Below are 25788 nucleotides of genomic sequence, written 5' to 3' on the forward strand. Positions count from 1 at the left end.
GGCAAAAGAGTCAACCTTGTTGGTTCCCTTAACTGCTTTCTTAGACTATTCTGACTTAAATACTTCATCTTGCCAGATCACCCATTTTTCAATGCAAAATTTAATGCTTGTCTAAACTAAAAAGCCTCTGCCACTAACCAGTCTGCTGGGGCTGTCCTGTCAAATCCCCTCAATGTATGCCAAAAAGAGATACTCTCCTGCCAGCACAGTTACATCACCTCACTGAGCGACAGATGCAAAACTAACATTAGCTTTCCCCTTTTGGTATAACACATTGGGATTTTGCCAGTGTAACTATATTAGTCAGGTTTGGTACGTGAGTGTGGGTTGGTTAACTTCATTTTCTGCTCTCCAGATACGTCGGCAATTCTTTGTAGATATGGCCTAAAAACACAATTAATGATCAAAATGGCAGCTAACAACAACTTCCATCTATAAGGTATTTAACATACTAAAATGTCCTGGAAGATTAAAAAAAGTATGCGTAAGGACCACAGACTTCTGTCTGATTTGCTCAAAAACAAACACCTCACTGGAAATGTTTCTAATAGCTGTTTGATGAGAAATGCCATAGTCTTTATGTGAAGATTTTCCTATATTGGAAACTATTAATAGTTTGTTTTGGTTTTTTTCTGCAGTGGAGGAATAATATCCTATAATACCTTGTCAGGTGTAGCTCACACTACAGCTTGTTTGTCTCTTCTTTAGCTGTCAATTTGGGAACTCCACTTCTACATAAAAGTTGGCTGAAACCAAATTTTGTATTTTTTAAAAAATTTGTGGTGGAAATAAGTTAACTAGGGCTGGTCATATGTAAACTTGAAATGTTTTTGATATACAACTGCATATACTTTCTGTACTTTATGGAAATAGGTTAACTAGGGCTGGTCATATGTAAACTTGAAATGTTTTTGACATACAACTGCATATACTTTCCATACTTTATTATTCTGGCAGAACCTCACCAATCCCTATGTTAGGCTCACTGATTTTATTGTATTTCCGTCAATCATTGACATAAATCTGGAGAACCAACTAGTTGTTATTTTGTCAATGGTTAGTAAATCCAGCCTCTATTTCAGGCATCTACAATATTAATTTTCCAAATGAAATGGAGCTGTTTTTTAATGCTTTGGCAATCACCATAAATAGCAAACAAAGAATAAACATTGTGCAGTAAAATGTATGTAGTAATTTTATTCATTATTTTGCTCTATAACTATATAAATAATCTGGCCTGGAGTAGGATTATTCCAGTCAAATTTAGCACACCATTGTTTTCATGCAGTAGCAGTTTGTGTAAATTGTGGTTTTGACTATTATAGTAGTAGGCAATATTTTGTGTGGAAGTAACAGAGGACCCATGACAACTCTAACTCAAATATATTTTTGCTGGTGTTACATTGCTAATAAGCCCATCATATTCTATCTATTGAGCTTCACTAAGAGGTAAAAGAATATAAAGTTCATGATAACATATCTATGAAAAGGAAAGCCCTGTAATTTACCAGCTACACAAATAGTCTAATAGCCACAAGTGATCCTAGCCACTGTCTCGCTTGTGAGCCTTTCAGAATTAACCCTCAGCTCAGGACACTTACTTTGTTTCCTGGTGTCCTACCTCTGCTTTTACCTCTGAAGGCATTTTTAGATGATGACAGGTTGCCTGCATCACTGACATAGTATCCTGCCTTCACTGCCTTTCCTGATTGGATGGCCTAATTTTTGCCAAAAGGAGTGCTGAATGAAATCATTATTAATGCCCTGAGATTGTTCAGGTAAAGGCTAAGAGTACTTTAGAGTGGAGGATATAATAAGAGACAGGAAGTATGGGAACACTTAGAAGATTAAAAATAATTTCCTGTCCTTCCCCACAGCTCTCCCCCACCCCTGCAACAATACTTTTTTTGCTTCTTTTGGGCTGCAAATAAGAACTCTAGAGTTTATATTAGCTGTGTTCCTACCTTCAAAAGGCAAAAAGGAGAGTGAAATATAAATCAGAAGAATGTTTAGCAAATTTTGCAGACCCTTTCTCTTGTTGTTTTCTTACCAATCAGATGCTATTTCTGCCACCATTCTCAGACTTCCTTTGCCAGTGTTTTTCACCCTAATCACTGGCAGCCCCTGGTTTTTACTCCTTGGATATTTCCAAAGCATGTTTAAAGACCAATCAAAAGTGTCCATGGAGCATTTGTCCTCAAGTGATAAGCTCTTGCACCACAATATTGAGGAAAGAGGTGGTATGCAATTTTTCTCCTCACAAGTAATTTTTCTGTTTGTACATACAGAAACCTTATTTGATGTTGTGTTGCAGATATTTTGCATCAATCCACTTTTTTATCCATATTACTCATCATTTTCCTCCACTCATATGAAAATACAAAATCTACAAAAAAGCAGGAATGCTAAAGAGGGCTTGAAAGCCGGTTTAGTCTCCATGTATATATGAACACAACTACAGTTATTGTAGTTGTGACTGAAATGTAAGAAAAGAGGGAGAATGCTTACTGAATCACAAGTCAAATTGTATAAATGGAACCATAAATATATTATTCCACTGTTTACTCAGCTCTAAACCTGACACTTAACAAGAAACGTTTAGCCACATGAGACAGGAAATTGAATCTTCTCACTTATCCACATTCACGCTCTGTCTCTTGCATTTGATTTGTGCCAGATTCACAGAAGAGAGTGAGGGATGAGGCTAAATTGTTCCTCCCTGTGCAGAGGGAATGCAGAGATCTCCCAACAGCAAGTGGCATTCCTCACCATATGTGCTTCTTCATCTTGGCCCAACAGGGCAGGAAAATGAATTTGAGGATTTTTAACACAACACATTATGTAAGTTTTAGCTGCAGTGCTTTGCTCCATTTTTGCTCTTAGTGCCTTATTAACATGCATTTCACAGAGAGTGGCTAAGCTCAGAAATTGGAAAAGATTTAACAGTGTGGCAAGATCTATGGAATTCAAATTATTTTGTTACATGAGGGTGAAATTCAGGTTAGTACTTTACATATAATCGTGATGTAGCTCAGTAAGCAGGGCTTTGTTTTGGTAGACATGCAGCATACTTAGTCATCAGTTCCCAAATAGTCCAAAATCAGCCTTGCAAAATGGGAGAATTTCATTAACTTGCTGAAGAGGTGAATCCAGAAAAAAAAATAGTTCAGGGAGCCTTATCCAAACCAGCTCACAATGCCATTGCAAGGACCTAGTCAGTGACAGACCATTCTGTTTGAAAGACTGCATCTCCACATGAGCATCACCCTCTGCAACAAAGTTCAGCCAATTAGTGGATTCTTCAGCAAGCATTCTGCCTGTGAAAGTTTGCAACACATGAATCAGACACTACTGTTTTGTTTTTTTTAATGTGATAGACCATCATGTTGTAATCTCACTTTGCCAACATACCACTTGCCTTAATTTCAGCATTTCAGATGCAGCATTTAAAGTTGTTTCTTTAAATGCTGGATGTTCATGTCTAAACTGTTTACACCACATTGCATGATGGACAGCTTTGAATGAAGCATAAATCAAGTCATGGTCATCCTTCTTTCTTGACTTCACCATATTGATTTTTGATGATCCCCGTTATAGTATTGATACCAAAAGGGATGAGATGAGGAAATGCGTGTGGTTTTGCTGCCAGTTGTGAAGTCAATGCAACTCAACCAATGCCCTTAAAACTACATGATGTGCACTTGCCTTCTGGAAAAAAACTGGAGCACTAGTCAGACAATGTGATGCATTTTACCTTTGTATCCTGATTCAGGACACATCAGCCTGCAATAATAGGGGATGCTGAAGCCTGTAAACCTTACCACTGATTTCTGAGGAAACAGTAAATGAAGCCACATTTCTCTTCACAGAGGAAAGCAAGGCACAATTCTTCCCAAGAATATTTCTGAGATTCACATTCTCTGAACCTCAGGGAAAGGAAAGACAATTGTTATAATTTACTGTGCCTGTGCTTGTGCAAAAGTAGAATGTAGTGTGGAGATTGTTTACCCAGAGTGATGGTGTTTTGTTTCCTTGGCCTATCAGGCCAAGCATGTGTGTGTTGGGACTGTCAGCTGATGTTCACGAGATTCTGTGCAGTTGTGTGAAGGAGTACAGTTGAGCGCCTGGCAGATTCAATTTAGATGTAATATAGTGTAATATAATATAGAATACTATAGTATAATTCCTCCCTCCCATGGGACTCCCTGCAAATACTATAAGCAAACTCCTTGCTATCATTTTTTTAATTGTGTAAAGAAAGTTTCTGAGAACAGATGAGATCTAAGGAAATCCATAGTTAAAAATGTTGTCTATAGGTATTTTTACATTAGTATATCTCTGTACCTCTTCATTCTTAAAAAGCAACATGTATTTTTTAAGTGGAACAAAAGAGATTTTTTTCATATTTTATTAACAGGATTTATAAAGTAATCAAATGTTTGAAAAACTCTTTACTCCTAATCTATGGGTGGAGTTGATTCAGACACTTCATTTCTTCATAATAGGCTTAGGGCTTTCTTCCAAAATTTAGATCTACATCAGATGATCTTTATCACTAATAAACGGGTCCATGAAACAGAAACAAAAGTAGTGTTCTGTTCTGAGTAAAGGAATTCACACATTATATTTGCGAGTTTATGCTTTAAGCTACCAATACTTTATAAATGATCCCACTTACAATACCTCCTCCCCCAAATAAATAATCTCTCTCTACTCATATTTTCATTTGTATTCAGAAAGAGAAACTAAAATTCAGACAAACAGAAGTACAAAGTAAGGCTTAAATAGCTACATATGCCTACACAACTGCTAAGCTAACCACATATACCCCTTCAATTAGGGATTCTAAAGTTACATATGAAGAGTATGAAATTTGTTATTTGTGATTCCGGAAAATAGTACAGATTTTGATGGCACTGATTACATGACTGAAGGGAGCGTGAATATAAAAGTTTTTATTTGAACCAATTAACTGAACATTGAAATCAATTTAAATAAAGCAATAAAGAAAATTTATCTCAGAACACTCTGAATTTCAAAGTTTCAACAGAATAATGGTGCCATGTTTTCATAAAACTCTTTAAACTTTCAATCCTGGCTCTCAGTGTACTTTCAAATCACAACTGTCTCCTTTCTTCTCAGTGAAAACCTTGCAAGTCAGCTGTCATTTGAAGTTTTTATTTTCCTGTAAGTACCACACTGTGAGGGTTTTCTGACAATGCCTTTGGGGGGTGAACAGTACCCTAATTTTCATTCTGTCAGAATGCTGTGACTCTGCAGCAGTCAGGCCTTTCTGAATGCACAGGTAACAAAACTGTGAGTTACTTCCACTGTCACCCTCTGACAACAAAATATCTTCTCAGCATTCTGCCAAAGCTTACTTATATTTCTGCCACCAGAATTCTTCCATTATTTAATTTTCTTTTTAATTTTTATTTTTCTTTCTTCTCAATACTAAAAAGTGAGATAACTCAGAGCTACAAACTATCGGGAGTTACAGGTTGTTAAAGGACCTAGCAATAAAAACAGGATTTTAAAGGGACAGATTATATGTGTGCAAATATGATTGACTGAAACTATGTGTTGAATAAACTAACAAAACACTTGTCATAGCAAAGTAATACAGAATATCAGAGACATGCACAGACATAGTAATGTCTTCTGGATGTCACATCAAATCATGTCTTCTAATAATAAAAAAAAAAAAATTGAAATATTCCTTAAAGCTATTTTTTTTTCCTGTGAAAGAATTCAACAACCACAGTAATATTCTCTATAAAAAACCAGAAGCTACAGAGTTGATGCTTATGGCTTATGCAAATGTTAAAAAATTGACATAGCTAAGCTATTTAGTAAAATTGTTGTACAATTTAGTAAGTGTTTGCCTGCCTAAAGGTCACTGTTTCAGACCACTGAAGTCCTATGAGTTCAAGGACTCCAATTGTTACATTTTTTTTTTAATCCCAGATAATTACTATGTAATAAACATTTTAGCAGATATAAAAGGGTAGCTTCTGTGCAATTGGAACATGCATTTTTATATTTGAAAGCTTCCGTACACTGCATGTTCAGAGACGCAATGTTTGATAAATACTGCACTTGTAAATGTAAAAGATGACAGACAAGCCTTTGGCAGGCAGACACTGACATTTCTATGGTCATTCTAAATGCAATTTCTAGTAAAAATCTGGACTTGGAACTCAGCATATTGACTAGAAACCTAGGGGGACCGTGTTCACATACCCTACATGTCTGCACACTGTCAGATAAATCCCAGTTTATCTGTCTGGAGAGCAAGTATTGCCATAAGGAAACTGCAGTCTCCAGTTCCCTTACAAGGGGGTCACTGTGATCTTGCACACATTTCTTTATTCATTGATCTCTATCCACCAACTCTGTACAAATACCATGTGACCATTAAGTACAGTGGGGGTTATCTCATGTATCCTTTTTGTTGAAATACTCTGCAAACTGGTTTTCCTACAGTAATCATACATTTTTAATATTTTTAAAAACCACAGCACTGTAACAGCCACTGAGAAGAAATTAACTCTGCCCTAGCTGAAACCAAGGCACAAGCCCGTTAAGAAAAAAAACCTCTGTGAGACAGACAAAGCCAGAAGAAAGGTCAAGTGAGGGAGGCTGTCCCCATTTTACTTCCAAGGCAGTAACTAAGCAGTCTGTCACAAGCCACACAGCACTTTCTGTCAGAACAGGCCCCCTGTAGATTAGGAGACTCTAAAAGAAGAGGTACTTCTTAAACTGTTGGTGCCACAACAATTATGTCAGATTAGGAAATCTCATGAACTGCATAAAACCTAAAAGCTTCCACTAGGATGAAAAGTCATACATTATGCATTTGAAAAGTATTAAACACAGTGGTTTTCATTATCAGATGAAAGCATCTTGGAGTAATCACAAATAATTGAGCATTTGTTGTCTCCACTTAAAAAGTATACTGTTGCTATGCAAGTGGAAAATCACAGCATGTTTACAGATGCATATTTTTTTAGCTGCAGAGAATGCACATTTCAAACTTCAGGAAAAAGACATGAAGAAATGAAGACATTATTCTATATGAAGGAATATTTTTTTATAACCACAGCTACCTAATGATTGTGGGTGAGGTGATGGTGTTTAGTTTTACTATATTATTTTTTGTATAGAATGATTGATCATATCTCTCACATAAAGCAGGGCTGCAAAAACGGATGGAGAACAAAAATTCAAAAGCTCATAAAAGCTTTTTCAGGAGCTCATAAACACTATGAACAATGGCATATAATGGGAAACCAATAAGAAGGGAAAAATGGTGACATGAAAAAACCCCACAGTTCTATTCCACTACAAATAGCTATTTTATTTTTAGAACTATATACTATAAAATGAAATATACCTCATTTTTTTTAATGTTGAAGTATTCAGAAGTTACCAGAGTGGATTAGAAGTGTGACCCATGTGGGCAAATACCATGATTTAAAGAGTGGCCAAAGCAAGCTGCTTTAGAGGAAGGTATAAAAGAGGCTAGCCATAAAAAAAGCTACTCTCTGAAGTCCTTCTCTTCATTATTAATCATTAGAGACTACACTAAGCCTTCAAGTATGATTTTTTTCCCTTAAATTTTTTTCTAGCACTAAAAAATGATACTATCACTTTTTTATCATTATATATATATTTTAATATCATTAGATTCTTGGTTTCTGACAGATGTGTGAAGGCTTATCTGTGTATCTGCAGAATGAATGGCTGTTTTGCAATCTACCTCCACACTTTTATGAGTGTATAACACACCACAGTGAGATGCATTGGCACTCAAGAATTTGGCCTCTGACTCCTCTGCATTCAGGTCCTGTACTCATTATAAAAGTAAAACACTTATCCATTGGATAGACAGAACTCCTACCACAGTAGAATCCCTTCAGAGTTACAACTGAGCACCCATTCTGTATTTTCATATTCAGGTACATCTGGGGTTTTGATGATGAAGCTATAACAAATTGTTGAAGAATTGAACTGCTTGGGAATGCTGGGCAAAGCTGCAGCAAACAAGAACTGCCCTGGGTGCCAGCAGATTTAGCAAGGACTGCAGTAAGTTCTGTGTGGAATCACAGTAACAATGACTATTGTCACACTTAATGTCACTAACAGATTCAAGGGCAGCCATCATTTCAGTGCAGATATCCTGAGATATCCTTCATCTCCTGGGAAAGGAGCTGTGTAATTTTTCTATGTTAGTCATCAGTTCCCATTAACAAGCAGTTGTAGCTGAAGGCTGTGCTTCCCCTAGGGCTGGTGTAGAATATTGTATATAGCACTCCATGAAGGAAGGATGCAAGATAGTGAACTTGAGTCAATGACAATTTTTTTTACCTCTAACTTGGTAAATAAGCTATAATTTAAAAATTGGTTGGGATTGAATTAGATGCATTTATTCTGGCTTTGCTCACAGAAAAACTCAATCATGTTAACCATTTCTAATAAATAAGTATTTTATTTATCTCTGCATAATATATTTTCTTTTCAGGCCCTTGAAAGAAAAAGAAATGAAATCAAATAGAGTTATGAGAGACAGAAGAGGTGGTGGCATCCTTTTACATCATAAATATTATTAAGATTTTATTGGTTAGCCTCATAACCATTCTTGAGGATGGAGGGGCTTGGTCTCATATTTCCCAGAATTGTAGCTTTACGAACATGCTACAGAGCATCATGGAATTATATTTTTCCATAGAGACTCAAAAAAGTGGCTTAACATACCTTGAACCAACTTGGAAAACTGTTAATTAAACTGAAGATATACTTATTTCAAAGTATATCTTCATGCCGGGACTTGCAGGAGTACTGTCAACAGAGATGAAGATCACTAACCTGGCATTCCCATGCTGTGAAAAAAAATTTGGATCTGTGTACAAGGCAGCAACATTTTCTGTTCAGTGATCACGTGAAAGTCTGTCCAAATGGCAAACTTTCAGGACAATGACTCCACCAAATGTCCTGCCCACCTTAATTAATGTTATAAGTGATCCAAACACCACTTGCTGAGAATTAATTCAATATTCATAAAATATGCACACATAATTTTCCATCTACTGACAGCTACTTGCTCCTCATTTGCATAACCAAATCAGAACACAGGAATAAAAAAGAAAGCCATTATTAAAACATTCTCCCTTTGCAGTCCTAGGAGACCTCTCATAATAATCTTTAGCTAGTCACTCAATTGAAAAAAGTCCAAGAAGGTTATTCAGTGAAAACAGAAATCTGCTGCCTCCATAACTTTCCAGAACAGCTACTGGATACTTTGTTTCCTCACAAAATTGTTCAGTAATCTTAGAAGACAACTGAATATATCAAAACAAAGGGAAGGAAATATGTCATTTTTTGCATATGGAGCACAGATAAATAATGTAAAGGAGCTGGACTTTGCATGAACTGCATATACAGTAGATACAAAATTGTCAGAATTAGGAAATCAAGTGCTAGATGGCTGAATTTACAGCAGAATATCTTGGGTATATTAAAAGATTAGACTTCTAAGCTTTCCAAGAAAATTAGCTTCTTTTGTAAAGGTTCTCTGCAGCCACAATGGCTCCCTAAACACAACCTGTTTGTTAAAATATTACCTCAACAACAGTTCTGTATCTCTGAAATAGCTACATTTCCTGTTAGCTGTTTATTCATCTGAAATTAGCAGACATGATATCTGAAACTGCAGACAAGTCTGTTTTTAATAGACTGCATCGGGGGAGACTTGTGTAAGAAGAAACAGGGCAGCAAGGGCCCATCTTTGGAATTTGCATGTACTCTAGTTTCCTTAATGTTCTTTGACAAATCTATGTACTTGAAGCTTCTAGCATCTAACAGAAGGCTTTTTTTTTTTCTTTTTCTCTTTCTTTTTTTAACAGATATTACTCACACCGTAAATTAGATTGTGAGCAAAATACAGTCATCACCTGAGTAAGAAAACCTGCACACCTAAGTTTCCTAAAGAACAGTGTGATTCTTCAAAATAAGTAAAATAGGCCTTGATTAAGGGAAGAAAAAAGAGATGAGCTGTGAATATATTGAAAAAGTGATTTCAATAAGAAGTCAATAAGGCATAAAGTTTGGAGCCCCTGTGAAATATACTTCACCCAAGTGGGTGGCTTAGTAGGAAGGAGAGTATTGTTTACCAGCACTGAAAAAACTAGAATAAAAAAGGAAAAATCACTGAGAAAATAAGCACTCTGTTGCTCAGAATCAGATCACTGCTGGCTAACCTGACAGGTTAGATCTAAGTTACTTGCTTATACTCTGTCATTTTAAACAGCATGGTAGTGTAACTGCAGTAAAAAATAAGTCTCAGCACTGGCTCTCAGGCATTACATGTGTTGGAGAGGTGCTGATGGTTTCATTTTACAACTGTAGGGATCTAGTCTTATGTCAACCTGTGTGCACAACAACTTTACGAGGAATGCCTATGTTCACACACAGGAAAAGGGGCCCAAAGAGCTTGTGTTAATATTCAGATGACAATTAAAATCAGGCTTAATCCTTTCATTCAATAGGTTAAAAGTCTAGTGTAATTTTACAAAAGCCTTCATTTCATTCATGTAGAGGAGACAGGAATTACTAATTAGGCTTATAGTCAAACAGTGCTTTGAAAGGTATTAGTGCACTCCATAAGATGAAATTGACAGCACTTAAAAATCTCTTCATTGCAATTAAAACAAAAATTCCACTAGTAGATCTTCAGCCTACTGTCACTGTTTTGGAACACAAATACTTTTTCCAGCAGTGAGATGCAGAAACCGCATTAACTTATGTCATACAGAAGAGGCTCAACTGCAGTTTTGACATTTCCTTGTTATTTTCTGGTGACCTTGAGAGGAAATGAATATAGACAAATCCTAAAATGTCTGGCTCTGAACCACCTTCTCAAAGCAATTGCAGCTGGAGCAATACCAGCTGACAGCTCTTCCCTCTAGCCCCCAGTCTAGCAACTACCTGCCAAATTATCATACAGAGCTACATGGGTACAAAGAGAAAGAGAAACTCAAAAAACCCTCAAAGAAACAGTCAGTCAGCCAGATCTGCTTGTTACATCCCTGCCTAGGAGAGAGGAGGAACCACACCACATATTACTCTCTCTTCCTTTTATGCCTCCCTTGTGTTTAAAAGCTGTTCTGCTAATGCAATGTTTAAGGATATAAATGTACTCAACACTTTCCCTGTTTTGGGGGCTTAGAAAACCAGAACTATCTGTAATGTATTTTTTAGCCCTTCTCCTTGTGTGCAGGAGAATGCAAACACACATGGGCTATTAAAACTACACAAAAGTACAGGATAGCCAGCTCAATTTTAAGCCAAGTCAAATATGACCTACATTTTAGATAAAAAATGAAAACCATAATGTCAAATTCCACAGTTATATTCTTATATAACACAGATGCACAAAATTCCAGCTTACACAGGTCCCTTTAGAAAAGCTTTTAGTAGCTTGAAACATAGATGGGATGCATACAGACAAAGTATTTAAGGAACAGCACAGGCATCAATGTTTCTTGACATCATTGGCAAGACTCTCACTCACTTGATTGTGGCTTTACCAGAACCTTTCAGAAGTAGAGCACTAAACAAAGGAAATAGAACTTGAACAAATTTGAGAATGCAAGGGGAGGGGGAGGGGGAAATGTTTGTAAAACCCTCTAAATTTAAGCGTGAAAGTAGCAAACACCAATAACAAAATGCCATCATCAATATCAGGAGGGAGAGGAGGAAGAGACACAGATATAAACTGAGAGTTTAAGCCCTAATTCACACAGAAAAGAATTAGGAATTTGGATATAAGATGCCAAGGATATAAGATATTGGGATATAGAGAGAAAAGCAGCACTGGCTGCAATGCCTGCTGTCTCTTGGACAAATTATCAAGTAAGCAAGCAGGGAAATGAGAGGATTTAAATAGCAAAATATTGGCGGTTGAAAAGGACAAAGATTATATCTTTGGTGGTGGTTGGAAACAAAGAAATTACAAGCATCATTGACAAGGCAAGTAGTTTGGAGAAATAGCAGAGACATTCCCAACTTGGGATCTGGAAGCCTTGAGGTATGTGATCTTTGTAGATCAATAAAATTTTATGCAGTGTGATGGCTCAAAAGGATAGGAGATTGATGTGCTCTGGAAGAAGCTGCTTCAGTTTGTACCATAATCTAAAGCACCCTTTCAGTAGATCAGTTCTTAAGGAAAACATATGGTGCAAACAATTCCCTTACAGAGACTGTTTGTAAAGGAGTTTTGGGCTTTGGGACCAATTTCAGCATCTTGCCACAGTGGTTTGCCTGTGTCTTTTTGATGACTAGATTAGGAGATAGATGCCTTGCCTGCTGTGAGCTCTTCTGCTATACCTCATTCAATTATGACTTCTAACTTTCTGGAAAAGACATTTGCAAAATGCAGTGTGTTCCTCAGCATCAGAGCTAAAAATTTTTCCTTTATTTTCCATTGAACACCATCTTGTAAGTAGTTCCCCTCATCTCTTCTAATCTCCTTCTGACCTTGTTATTTTGTAATTGGGAAGTGTCCTGCAGTACCTGAATGAATGGAATTCAAAATACCTGTGAATAGCTGCTCTTGATCTATTCCATCTGAGTTCAATGGGAAAAAAAATCAAGTACTTTGCTTTTCTTCCTTTCATTGTTCAGTTATTCTTACTGTACAACTGAAGAACTAAAGATGTTTTCTGTAGAAAACTGCAGGTGCTGTGTCATCAGTTCTATCAATGAGCCCAATAATACCACTTCAATCCCATCCAAATTCTTCACAATATCAAATGAATGTGACCTTCATAATCACCATGAAAACAATCATTTGATCATTCCACTAGGGTCATGTTTCTGGTAAATTGATCGATTGTGATTTGATTTCCAGACTTGATTACTCTCAAGTCTGGAAAGCACTATTTTAGGAAAATAAAAATTCAAAATCTATGTACACACTGAAATTAAATGTCTAAGCTTAAGAAAATATTTCATAATTAATCTATTTTTATTTGGAGTACTAAAAAAAATATATTTTCTGCTATGTTTAAATTTTGACTCTCTTGGATGAGCTTACATGAATCTCTCTATTCCCTATTGTCATTTCATTCCCTGTCAGGAAGATTCACTGCAAACTGAATGATAAACCTAAAAAAATAGGTTTATATGACCAATTAAAGCTTTCTGTTTTGTTTTTCTTTTTTTTTTTTCTTAAATAGAAATTTCTTATATATGTATTAAAATTGTTGCTTTTGCTGGGCCTTATATACTAGCTAGTCTTGTTTCGTGCCAGAGAGTTCACAGTTTTGTGAAAATACATACTTGTACACACACACATATGCATATTTAGTATTAATAATCTACTGAAATAGTTATCCCATAATAAAATTAGTTTTGTGTTTTAAGAGTAAGCATAAAGCTCACTAGTCATGGTGAAATCAGACTTACATCATTTCTTGTTTCTGGTATTTCTATTTATATGAGACACGAATTTAAAATTCACTGTCCGTTACATGAAATTTTAGAATTTTATTGAATCTATCAATTCGGTTATGAATTTTACTGGGCTTATATCTCATGAGATTTTTTTGTCTGGATCTTGTATTTTGATAGGATGCCCAATGTACTGATATCTTCCCAGCTGTACAAATTATGACAATTCTTTAACAGAATGGTCACAAGGGGCTGAAACATACATCAACCTACTGTGCTCAGCAAACACTTTAGTTGAGTCAGCATAATTGTCCTTCAAAATATTATTTGTCTAAAGGAAATACAAGGCAATATAGCTTTCATTAGCTGCTGATCACTTAATGGGGATCAGGTTCACCAGTGTAGTGTCAAGTTCAAGATGTGGTAGGTGATGAGCTTGTACAAGCATTGCTTCTTAGGCTAAGCCTATGCATGACAATTTACCCATCCACAGCACTCTGTCCTATCTGTAAGGTCAAAATAATGATACTGGTGTGAGTCCTATGCAAAATTGGAATTCTTGCAGGAGGAGATAAGAAAGACAAGAAGCTGAATATCTACTCAGAGCCAAGCTAAAAGTCTTGTTAATTTGTTTCTTGTGTCTTTCATACATGTGTTTACTTGCTTTCAGTAAGGTACAAGCCTCATTAAAGCTACAACAAAGGCTATTGATGTACTGCTTCCAACTTGGCAAGAGCTAGCAAGAACATGAAGTTTCCCAAGAGCATCCCAGAAATAGTTCCACACAATTTCTAGAGAGTGTTCTATTTAAAGATTCTATTTGTCTTAACAAGAGTATAAGTGTTAAAGATAGTTCCAATTACCTTTCTCTTAGCCATAGCTTTCTTTTTCCCCAGGATGTGGGTTTATCAAATCATCCTTAGCTGAAAAAAATCTCTTCCTGTCTACTTAAAAACATTTTTGACTAAGTGATAAATTTGCCTAAAGATATTTTCCATTTGGTTTGTGTTATCACTGGTTTTACTTTATGCAAATTAAACCAGCCCTTACAGTGCCCCAAAAACCTAAGATGTTTTAAATGTTGGAAGGATTTATCTTAAACTGCACTTGTTGAAGACAACCAGATTTTTAGCACTAAAGAAATCAGAGCCAAAAGATCAATATTTTTTCGAGGTGAATCTGATTCTTAAAAATACAGTAGCTAAGGTATACTTTTTTCAATATTATCTTTATGAAACGTTTCTGGTCTGTCACAAACTTCTTTCTGTGATTATTGATCGTTTTTTAACAAAAAAGATTATGAGTTATTCAGCTATCTGTGCTTCACAACATTATTTCTGCTTCTCAGTAAGAATTAATTACTTATCACAGAAGCCAGCAAGTAGCCAAAAAGATCTAGTTAAAGTTCTTTAGCACAAAATTCCATCTTCATCTACATGTTACCAACTCTCTGACATTCCCCAGGATGGGGAAGGATGATGATCACAGGCAAATTTAATTTTTCTGGCAGCTCATTCCTGACTTTGGGAGAAAAGCCATCATTCATGATGGGGCCAGAAGCAAACATGTCAGACAAGCAAAATGCCAGTGTTTTCCATTATGTGGCAGGTGCACATCTTTTCAATGTATACAGCTAGGTATGCCAGCTCAGTGCTCATGCTGGAACAGACATGCAGCTTTGCAGAAATAAAAAGAATTTGTAACCCTCAGGTGCACACAAGAGTGCCTCACTGGGCTAAAAAAAATAAAATATATATTTTACTAAATACTCCAATTCTTTCTTGGAGGAGCTGGCGTTGTCTGTCTTTGTGATAAGTCCTAGAAAACTTGTCATAGGTTGGACTAAATGATCTTAAAGGTCTTTTCCAACCTGGCTCATTCTGTGATTCTGTAATTAAAATCAGTGCTCAGCGTACATACTCAGAATCCTTGTAGCTTCATTTATGAAATGAATGAAATGAAATCCCATTCTAAAGGCAATGGGAATATCTTAAAACAATAAAGTCCAGTCTTTAAAATTACATACGCTTTAACTTTGCCCAGTCATTCAGCACAGCCATTCAGCAAGAACACTTCCTGAAACTCAGGTACACACTATGTGAATAACAAAAAAATCTAAACAGGGGCTAGAAATTTTAAAAAGTAGTATTTTCTAAAAAGTACTTGGCCCGAAAACTCATCAAGAATCTTTTGATAAGTGTTTTTTTAAATGCAAGGCTGGTGTTAAGTCAACAGTCCAGACATTTTTCAGTTTAACAAAGTGGAAAGAGTTCAAAACTTGTGAAATTATGCTCTTTAAATATCAGTTCCAAATTTCAATTTAAACTTACAAGGATAGAAATGGTTGAAACTCAAAAAGAAGCTTTGAAAATCCCTAAAATATTTTAAATTACCCAATCCATCAGTTTTGTCTCACGTATTAATAAGCTTAAATAAGAAAATAAAAAAGAAAAATATAATTGCACTATTTTCCTAAGAAATAACTTTTGGAATGGATTCCCACAAAGCAACTTTTGGAAGAAAAGGGGATCTCTTAACTTGTTTCTCATTACAGGTAACTTTTGGAGATTATGCTGCCACCCAGGAGAAGTAATGACTACTTCTCTGTCCTCTAACCGCAGCTCATGGGAGGCTGGGAGGAAAACAGATTTGGGGGCTGCTGAAACCCTTTGTTCAGCCAGTGGGTGAACAAGCAATGACCCAGCAATGACCATGGCCTGCAGTGCACTGAATATCTTCCAGCTGGAGGGGAACATGCTGCCTCAGCAACAAAAAAAGAAGCAAGGAAGTTCTTCTCCGACAGAAAGGGAGCAGAGGAAGATTGGGCAATAAACTGCGATTTGGTCACACTCTTGTTCACATCTCTTTTACCACTCTGCTTCTACAGCAGAACAACAAAGTTCCAATTTCTGCCAAGGATTAGGTCAAAAGTTGGAGGAAATTATGAAGCATAGAAATAATTTATCTCATGAAATTTTACATTTGAAAAAACATGAAATGAGAAGGATGAAAAGTTTCTCCATTCCTAACGTGATTTCCAGCAAAAGAGAAGGATAGTTCTATCAAATAATCTGGTGAATTTTAACTAATTTTCTGTTCCAAGACATAGAATAATACAGTCATTTAGGTTGGAAAAGACCTCTAACATCATCAAATCCAACCACTGACCTAACACTGCCAAGTCCACCACTAAACCATGTCTCTAAGTGCCACATCTATGTCTTTTAAACACCTCCAGGGACAGTGACACCACCACTTCCCTGTTCAGTGCTTGACCACACTTTCAGTGAAGAAATTTTTCCTAACATCCAACCTAAACCTGCCCAGCCACAACCTGACACAATTTTCTCTTGTCTTATCACTTGCTACCTAGGAGAAAAACAACACCCTTCTTGCTACAGAAAGCTGTAGAAACAAGCTAAACAAGTCCAGTTTTCTGAATTGCTCCTTATGAATCTTGTACTTTAGACATGCAAAAATTCAAGTATTGATAGTTTTTTAATAATCTTGCAAGTACTCCCATATTCTAAAAAATCTGAATAAAAAACCATTAGGAGCACAGAAATTTAGTTTTGAACAATGATACGCTGCTGAATGTGGAATGTATCACTTCAGCACTCTTCTAACTTCTGCTCCTGTAGTAAGGAAAATGAGAAATAGTTTCAAATATCCCTCAGATTAATCCTCATGCTATGCACAGTGTTGGCAGCAGAGATTCCAGTTTAATCAAGCCAAAAATTATTCATAAAATGAAAGAAATGCTAAATTTATAAGTTGCTTTTCTGGACTTTTTCCTATGATGTTTATTGCACAGACTACCTGCAGAGCTAGATCTCCACATACAATCAGGATTAGAAGCGAATGCTTTGTGAAGAACAAGCTCAGTGCTGTGCCCTTCATTAATACAGTCTGAGGAATCATCAAGATGCTGTTTTCTTGCAGCCACAGGAATATATTTAGTCAAGAATTCATAACGTAAACACACACAAAAGATGATTTCCCTACTTTTTTTAGAAATATGGGGGAAGGAAGAAGTCTCTACCCGAACTAGCATTAGTAGTTGTTTTCTTTAAACTAACGAACATGTATTACTACTCTGAATGAACTAGCTCTTCCTCCCACTGAGAACTGAATTTCTTTATCTTGACAATTACGGCAGTAATTTACAAGTCAAATTAATAGTGGAATACTTTTGGTATTGTTTCTAACTTCTTTAAGTGTTACTAACAAAGATGGATATAAGCATAAGAACCACTGAACAATAAATACAGCATGAAAAGAGCTGGGATAGTAAAAGCATAAGGATAATATCTTATGAGAAAATTTCTGTTATAAAATTAAAATTTTTCTATATTGCAGTTATGAAAAGAGAGGTCAGAGTTGTCAAAATAATTGAAAATGCATTAAAATTTATCTGCCTTGTTAGATCACACCTTGTAATTGCTTCCAGTTGGAGGAGATAGAAGAAATTATTCAGTGTTTTTATGGCCTTTCCTTAGCAGAAAGTGAAACATCTCTTCATTCACAGTATGGGGAACAAATATTCATCTTCTCATTCAAGCAAAGTATTTCCAGGTTAATATAATAAATTATTTCTGATAATAATGATGTGTGATAATAATCTGTGGATAAACATGATTTATCCACCTGTCAAAAATGCTAAAAGGAAGGGAATTTACAAAGTGCAGTTTATTAAATAGGGTTGTGCTTCAGACAGCCATCTATCCTCAGAAGGTTTTAGTGCAATCTGCCGTTTTAAATTAATTTTACACAGGAATTCAAACAGCTGTTTTAATCACTCAGCTATTCAACATAGTTTTCAGTGGCATTTTGGTCATTATGACATTTCAGACATCTCTATCTTAGATGATTCCAGTACTTCCAGTGTTTGGCTATATACATGTGCATGACATAGAGAAAAGCTATATTCACAGAATGCTTTCTCACAGAATTTCTCTCCTTTACCTCTAAAACACTTCACTGACATTAATGTGTTAGAAAATTTGTGGTTTATGTCTTAGGAGGCCATTTGTCATTCAGTTTAATGACAAACTGGAAAAATTTAATTTTTTTGTAGTAGGTTCTTTTCATGAAGAATGAGCTGTCAAAACAGGCATGAACACAAATGGACAAAATCATGAACTAGTCAAAAAAAAATCACACAGAACCTAAAGTAAATGTTCATGTTTTCTCTGCAGGACATCTGTAAGAATTACAACCTCAAAATAGTGTGTTTAGTACCATAGGGCATTTATATTCTGCTGTTTATATTATTGCTTGAAAATAAGGACAAATGAGTAAATGTGGAGATCAATACAAGCCACCAAGCTTGAATTATGCCCGGTTATTTTGGATTGGTACTTTAACATTTTTTTAGTTATCTCTGTATATATATATATCTCTGTATAATTGCTTCAATAATAAACAGTAGTTTTCTCAATTTTATATTAGTTTCAAACTTACATGTAAACTGAGATAAGACAAATTTTAAAAAAACCCAGCATTTGTTATAAAGGGCTGTCAAAAATATTACAAAAGTCAAGACTAGAAACCAACATTTTCCCATGGCATCTTGTTGAGTTACCTTAACTTTTACTGTGTTTTTTCTTATGTGTATGTCACTGCATGCAAATTCAGACATTTAACTCAGCTGCATTCACCACCTAGAGACCCAAGATTCTTCATGAGTGAGAGAGCAGTTTCCCATTCTCTGCTTCACAGCAAACACGAACATCAAGATTCCTAGTCTGTCTGCAGATAAGTAGTTGTGCTCATTTAAATTACCTTCATCATGCATATTTGAAGTTTGTTTAATGCCAACACTCAATTTATGGACTTGTGCTGATTCTACATATTTACACTCCTCTAGACTATTTACAGAATCTCTTAGGAAACCTATACTTTTGAATTGATCCCCAAGGCCACTAAATGTAAGGGTAAATTTTCTAGGGTGAGCTTTGAGTTTTGGATCTAGCCATCTATTTTCAGCATTGATGGTACATTTTTTTGTTTAACAGTGATATTGACAGTGAAATAAAAGCTGTTCAGTAGGTTTGTTATTTAATTAGTGTTAATTGAATACTTAAGTGTACAACCTCTTTTTCAAGAAATGCTTAGTAATTTCTGCTATTATTGCAAGCACTGCTAATGTCTAGGAAAACTTCAAAACATTTTGGAAAAGTTTTAAGCACTTGTTATTCAAATAGAAGTGTATCTAAAGTTAGCAACTGGAAGTACCCCTAGCAAGTAATGAATGTCATGATAAATTTATTACTGTCAACATTTCATAAAGGAAACTTTGCTTTAAAATAGCATTTAAAATCTCCAGCTTTTTATTGCTCTTTTCTCTCTCAGTAAGCTCAAGCCATAAAAAAAAAAAAATAAAAATTCAGGATTGTAAAATAACTGCATTGTAAGTAAGCACCAAAAAAAGTCCATGTAAATTTTTCATTTGTTTCATCCTCCAAAAAGATCATAATGTCAAATTTCAAATAAAATATTCTAGAATACACTAGCTTGTTTTTAAAATGCTAATATGGTGTTATGCATCAACTGAGAAGCTGTAAGTTTATTCAGACCACGCATATGTGTGCAGTAAGATTTACACATTTTTATCCCATTCAGAGAAGTATTTAAATTGTATGGAATATGTTAACTGTTATGAAGATGTCTGTAAAACTCTGTGTGGAAGCATGTTTTATTTGCAGCAAAAAGAAGAAGCACTTTGGAAAGAATTATTTGAATTACAGACATACTGTATTAGTACTTTTTCTCTCCATAAAGAAGAGGAAAGAAAAACAAATTATTTAGAAAGAAAAAATGGCAGTTAACAAGTGAAATTTAATGTTAGACGCTGTGTGATTTAGTATCATTTGTGTGTTCAGTCTTGGGCTTCAAAAATGAAATGCAAGAGAGATGTTAATCAATCTCGTCTTTTAAGGTTGAAAACAAATCATCCTTTACTATAAGCCAAGATGAACTGATGGTCTAAGTCAAAGTCACTGCATGGTTACCAGCAGAGATATATTTCCTATTTCAAGACTCAATTATTTTGGTTCAAGTACTTGCCATAAACCTGACCACACTAAGCTGTTAAAAATACCACACATTTATACAACAAAATATTTTTGTGACTTAAGCCTACAAATACAAAAAAACCCAATTTACCTAAACATGTTTTCCTATGTCAAACGGGATTTTTTAACTTACTCTATCTGTCATAAGCCATTACCTTGGTACTCACTTTGATGCCTTGCCAAGGTTGACCTAGAACGCTAAACAGAATTAAAGAATAAAGTAGGTATTTATTAAAAGGCTTCAATGGATACACCTTGGGCAATACAAGAGCTAAGCCAGGGCTACACCCAAGTTGAAACCCAAAATGGTCACAAAATGGACCACTGGTCACTAGGTCTCTCACTTTTATAAGTTCTAGTCCATTTGCATATTGGAGTTAATTGCCCAATTATAGCTTTAGGTTATGAAGTCACATCCTTCTTGTTTTTCTTTCTTCAGCCCACGTTGTTTATGCTCTTGGGCTTGAAATTTGGATCAGTTGTCCTTGATCCCCAGCTAGAAAAGGAATTGTTCTGTCTAGCTACTCTGTGAAGAGATTTTACCATCCCTTAATATGAAGCACAGAATCACACACTAAAGCAGTAGAGAATCTGAAAAATACAAAAGCTAAAACCTAAGGCATCAACTTCCCCAACTTAATCCAAAAAGCCATGAAAATAAGCCTGATCCAATTCAGTAAGCCTGCTTCAATTTCTAGGGAGGAAAATTTTTTTTTTGCCACACTTTCTGCCCCATACAATTCTTATGCTTGAATTAGAAAGTGTTCCATCAAGGTATACAGAGCTATTCTTTAATTCCACAGACAAGGGCGCCCTCTAAACTAGATACATGTCAAACCTTTCCACAATTATAAGTGAACACATGCTGACTTTTCCAATTACATTAAAATGAATATTTGAAAACGTTATACAAAACCTGCTAGAAGGAAAGACAAGAATTTATGTGAAAGACTGTTAACTTTAATTTCTTAAGAATTTCCATATATCAAATATTTGCAGTTTTGAAGGTTGATGCTAGTATTATTCCTTTTCCCTGCCTAACTTGTCATTTTCACCACTGTTGCCTCAATAAATACTCACACAGTTGACATTTACCTCTGCCTTCCCATTAAAACAGAGGAGAGTCATATGTCTGATGTGGTTTGCATCAACCATTTCATTTCTTATTAAATTATCAGGAAAGTGTTTTCTTTTTGCATTGATATAATAATTAGTGAATTATGGCCTATATGAATTTACACACACTTCATTCACCATTCATTTCCTGCTATTCTATTTTTGGTTCTTTTAAATTTTTAAAGTTTTGTGTGTCAACCAGAGACAAAAGTAATTCTTTTCATTCTGCCCCGGCATTTTTCTTCATTATTTTTGACAAATGTAAGTTGATCTTCTTAGACTTGTGGAATGCAACCAGTTCTATCAGATCTGTAGATGATAACAAAGATTGATAGTGCTTCATGTAACAGGCCACAGCATCACTGAAGGGCAATAACAAACGTTAGAAGAAACAGTCATTAAAGGTTATATTGAGAAATTGTCAACATTTTTATGCCAGTCACACAACAATCACAATCCATTTATTGTGTTAATAAATAAGAAATCTACATTTTGAAACATATACTTTATTGTCTGTGAATTCTGATGGTTTTTTTACCATTCAGAATTACTCATTTTAAGAGTGAAAATGTTTTAGTGCTGTAATTATTGCAAGATTAAAATAGAAAAAGAGCATTGTTTTGATAGGTAAACACATCATCACTTACCTTCTCTGCTGATTGGGCCGTACCAAAAAAGATTGGAATAAAAGCTAACCAAATTATGCAGGTTGTGTACATAGTAAATCCAATAGGTTTTGCTTCATTGAAGGTCTCTGGAACTCCTCTTGTTTTAATAGCATAAACAGTACATGTGACCATCAAGAGAATACTATATCCAAGGGAACAAATGAGAGAAAGATCTGAAATGTCACATTTGAGAACTCCTCTGGCATTTTCTGGTTCAAGTGTCCTCTGCTCTCCATAGTCTACAATGGTATGTGGTGGATCGATAGCAAACCAGATGAAGACTCCAATAAGCTGCAAGGATATGAGGCTGAAAGTGATCACCAGCTGAGACGCTGGACTAATAAATTTGGGAGCTGTGACAGATTTTTTACCTTGTTCAAATATTCTGTGAATCCTGTTTGTTTTGGTGAGCAACGCAGCATAGCTGAAACACATGCCGAGTCCTAAAAAGATCCTTCGAAATGAGCAGACCACTGTATCAGGAGCTGCAATCATTAAAAAAGTAATGGAGTAACAGAGAAAAATCCCAGTCAGGAGCACATAGCTGAGCTCCCGCCCAGAGGCCCTGACGATGGGCGTGTCATTGTAGCGGACAAATGTCACAATCACAAAGGTGGTGGCAATTATCCCGAGAATAGCTATGAAGACAGGCACGATGGCCCAAGGAGAATGCCACTCCAGTTTGATTATAGGGATAAGCTGGCAATCCGTACGGTTGGCATTTGGCCTCTTATTAATGGGACAGAGTTCACAGTTGAATTCATCCACCTGGTAATGGTAGCCCTCACAGCGCTCGCAGTGCCAGCAGCAGGGCACTCCCTTCACCGTCTTCTTTCTTTCCCCAGCTTTACAGGGCAGGCTGCAGACAGATGCTGGATGAGTGTGTTCTCTGTTAGCCCACTGCATATCTTCTACCTGTGGGTATTAAAAATTAATGAGACTTCTATTTTCCTTCATTTATAATATCCTAATCCTGGCCACAGGTTTGTCATAAATCACTACTTGCTGACAGCACAAATACAGTTTACCATAATAAGAAACCTGTTTCTTTCCCTTGCACTGACTTTAAAAAAGTGTTAAATGATTGTGTCCAATAAATCATTTATGCCACAGGCTTGATGAGTGTCATTAGTTTCTATTTACCTCTTTACTGCTGACCAAATTGACATCTGTAAAGATATTTATTGACTCCAGGCTAGTTTAAAAGCAAAAAGCCTCATACACAGTGCTGTAAAAAGTTAATCACATGCAAATATAAATATCAGTAGTTCTCAAACATTTAATTACAAAATAAGTCTATTTTCAGAGTGAGCTTCAGAGCAATTTCTGGTACAGTAAAGAAATAAATTAAAATCTCCATGCATCAGCTCTGGCACAACAAAGAGTTCCATGGTCTGTGATGCCATCCCTTCCACAAATGTGGATATTTTATACTTTTCCACCTTTGATGCTTTGAAATACTCAAAAGTATTTTGTTTGCATTTCTAGAAGATTAAAATAAATATATACTGCTTTCTGAATAACAATGGAAAAAGATGTCATGACTACTGCCTTAGTTCTCCTGATATAATAAGTCCAGGGATCCTTTTGTAGCACAGAACAATGCAATCTTGTTTTAGAAATCCCAGCTTTCCCTGCAGCAGCACATTAGCAAAATATACTTTTTTCATTCACCTATGTATTCTTCCTGCAAATGCCCTGCAAATGAAATCTGAATAGTGAACTCCTGAATTTAAAGAATTTCCCACTTAACATTATCACTCTGCTTGGTGCCAGCTGTCCTTAGCCCACCCTCATTGAGCCCCGTTCTGCAGAGGTCACTGAGAGTGAACCGGAGCTGAGGGTAGAGCAGAGCCCCTGGTGGGCAGCAGAACCACTCCTTGTTGCTCGAGGCCCCACCTTTCATTCCTTTGTGAGGTGGGGAGCACTCAAGGACAAAGCACTTTCCTTGTTCTTGCCTATTAAGTACTTAGCACTTTTGTTTCATTTGGAGGCTGTATTCATAAGTGAAACAGCAGTAACAAAACTTCAGGCGCCAGGAATGTTTTCAGTTCCCTCTGGAGGAGGACAGAATGAGGACAGCTTATAAAAAGGGGTAATTTTGGCCTTTAAAGTTTATTTTTTCAGCAAGTTTTCAACAGACTTGAGAGGAAATCACAGTGTAGCATTGCTGGCCTTATATGCCTTCCTCCGAGAACCAGAGCACCAGTTACAGCCCTGTGAAGGGTGAAGAAAGCAGCAACAAGCAGACTGACTCCTGCTCTCCTCTGTGCCCCTTCGGTGCAGGACTTTGATGTTCTCCACTCCAAGGGACCACAGAGTAACAAGGAGACAAGAATCACTCATAAAAACAGTTCTGTGAACCCTCAGGGTCACTCGAGGATTTCAGTGGGAGGGGATCCTGAATCCCCAGAAGTCAACCAGATTTTATATCAAGGATTGTGATGACTCTGCAAAATACATCATCTGGTGACTGTGGAAAAGAAAATCATTTAAGCAATTAGCTTCCTAAAAAGCACAAGAATAACCCAGTTTTGTATGAAACAGCTTTAATAGAGCTCCAGCAGAGTACTTGGTAAACTTAGAAAAAATTCACCCCTATTACAATCTCCTGGTTTTAATCACTGAAATCCTAAAAGTCCACATAACACCTTACTGTTTCATCTACTGGATGTGAGAAAAAACATGCTATGATGAAATCAGCATGATAGTGAAGGCAATTTGCCTTCCCATTGTTGCTAGGAGAATAAATACAAATCTTGTGATTTAGTCACACACTACAATAATGGGGGGCAACAGTAAACCATGGTCATTAATCCAGAATTGTGGATAAATTTGCAATGACTCGGATAAATTTGCAATGACTCGGAAAACCACAGTACTACATATTGGCTAGATTATAGCACAATACAGAATCACCAGGAGAGCAGACACCAGACACCACCTTATCCAGCATAGACTTAAAATGGCATGGACAGGCAATATCTCATCCAGCAGAAAGCCTGACAGGATAAAGCTTAGCTGTCCCAATTTTAAACACATTTGAATTAGAAAGGTGAGTTATACCGGATCAGTATTTAATACCATGAGTCTACAGAGGGGGTTTTTTGGCATTAAGCATCCTAAGGTCACATTTACTGTATTGTGAATCGATGGCTTAGATAAGTACAGAGAATTCCCTTTTGTCTTTTAGAGCTTCTACTTTACTAAAAAGAAAATTTAAAAATTAAAAAAAAAAAGAAAATCCTTTAATTTTACAGCTATTTACAATTTCACATGCTTTTGCCCTGACAGTATTTTAATTGACTAAAAACATGCCTAAAATCTCTTAATGGTTTGCAAAACAAAGTGCTTCAGATTACACCTCACATTGACAACAACTGATAATAAATTCCTACATCTGAAGCTAGCTGACAAATATTGACATATGTTTTTTCACTCTGATACATCTGACACAGACTAAAAAAGATAATTTC

At 36.0% G+C, this 25788-nt stretch overlaps 1 protein-coding gene across 5 annotated transcripts in view; it reads right to left on the minus strand.

The window, feature by feature from the left end:
• The window catches only part of GRM8 (glutamate metabotropic receptor 8), a 315543-nt gene that overhangs the window by 20268 nt on the left and 269487 nt on the right, over positions 1 to 25788 (minus strand). For all 5 annotated transcript variants that reach the window (XM_066550668.1, XM_066550665.1, XM_066550670.1 and 2 more), the window contains one exon: positions 22292 to 23227. In XM_066550668.1, coding sequence (XP_066406765.1) covers positions 22292 to 23227 — 936 coding nt within the window. The remainder of the gene's footprint in view (positions 1 to 22291; positions 23228 to 25788) is intronic.

This window comes from Molothrus aeneus, chromosome 5, assembly GCF_037042795.1.
Source record: "Molothrus aeneus isolate 106 chromosome 5, BPBGC_Maene_1.0, whole genome shotgun sequence".
NCBI classification, from domain to species: domain Eukaryota; kingdom Metazoa; phylum Chordata; class Aves; order Passeriformes; family Icteridae; genus Molothrus; species Molothrus aeneus.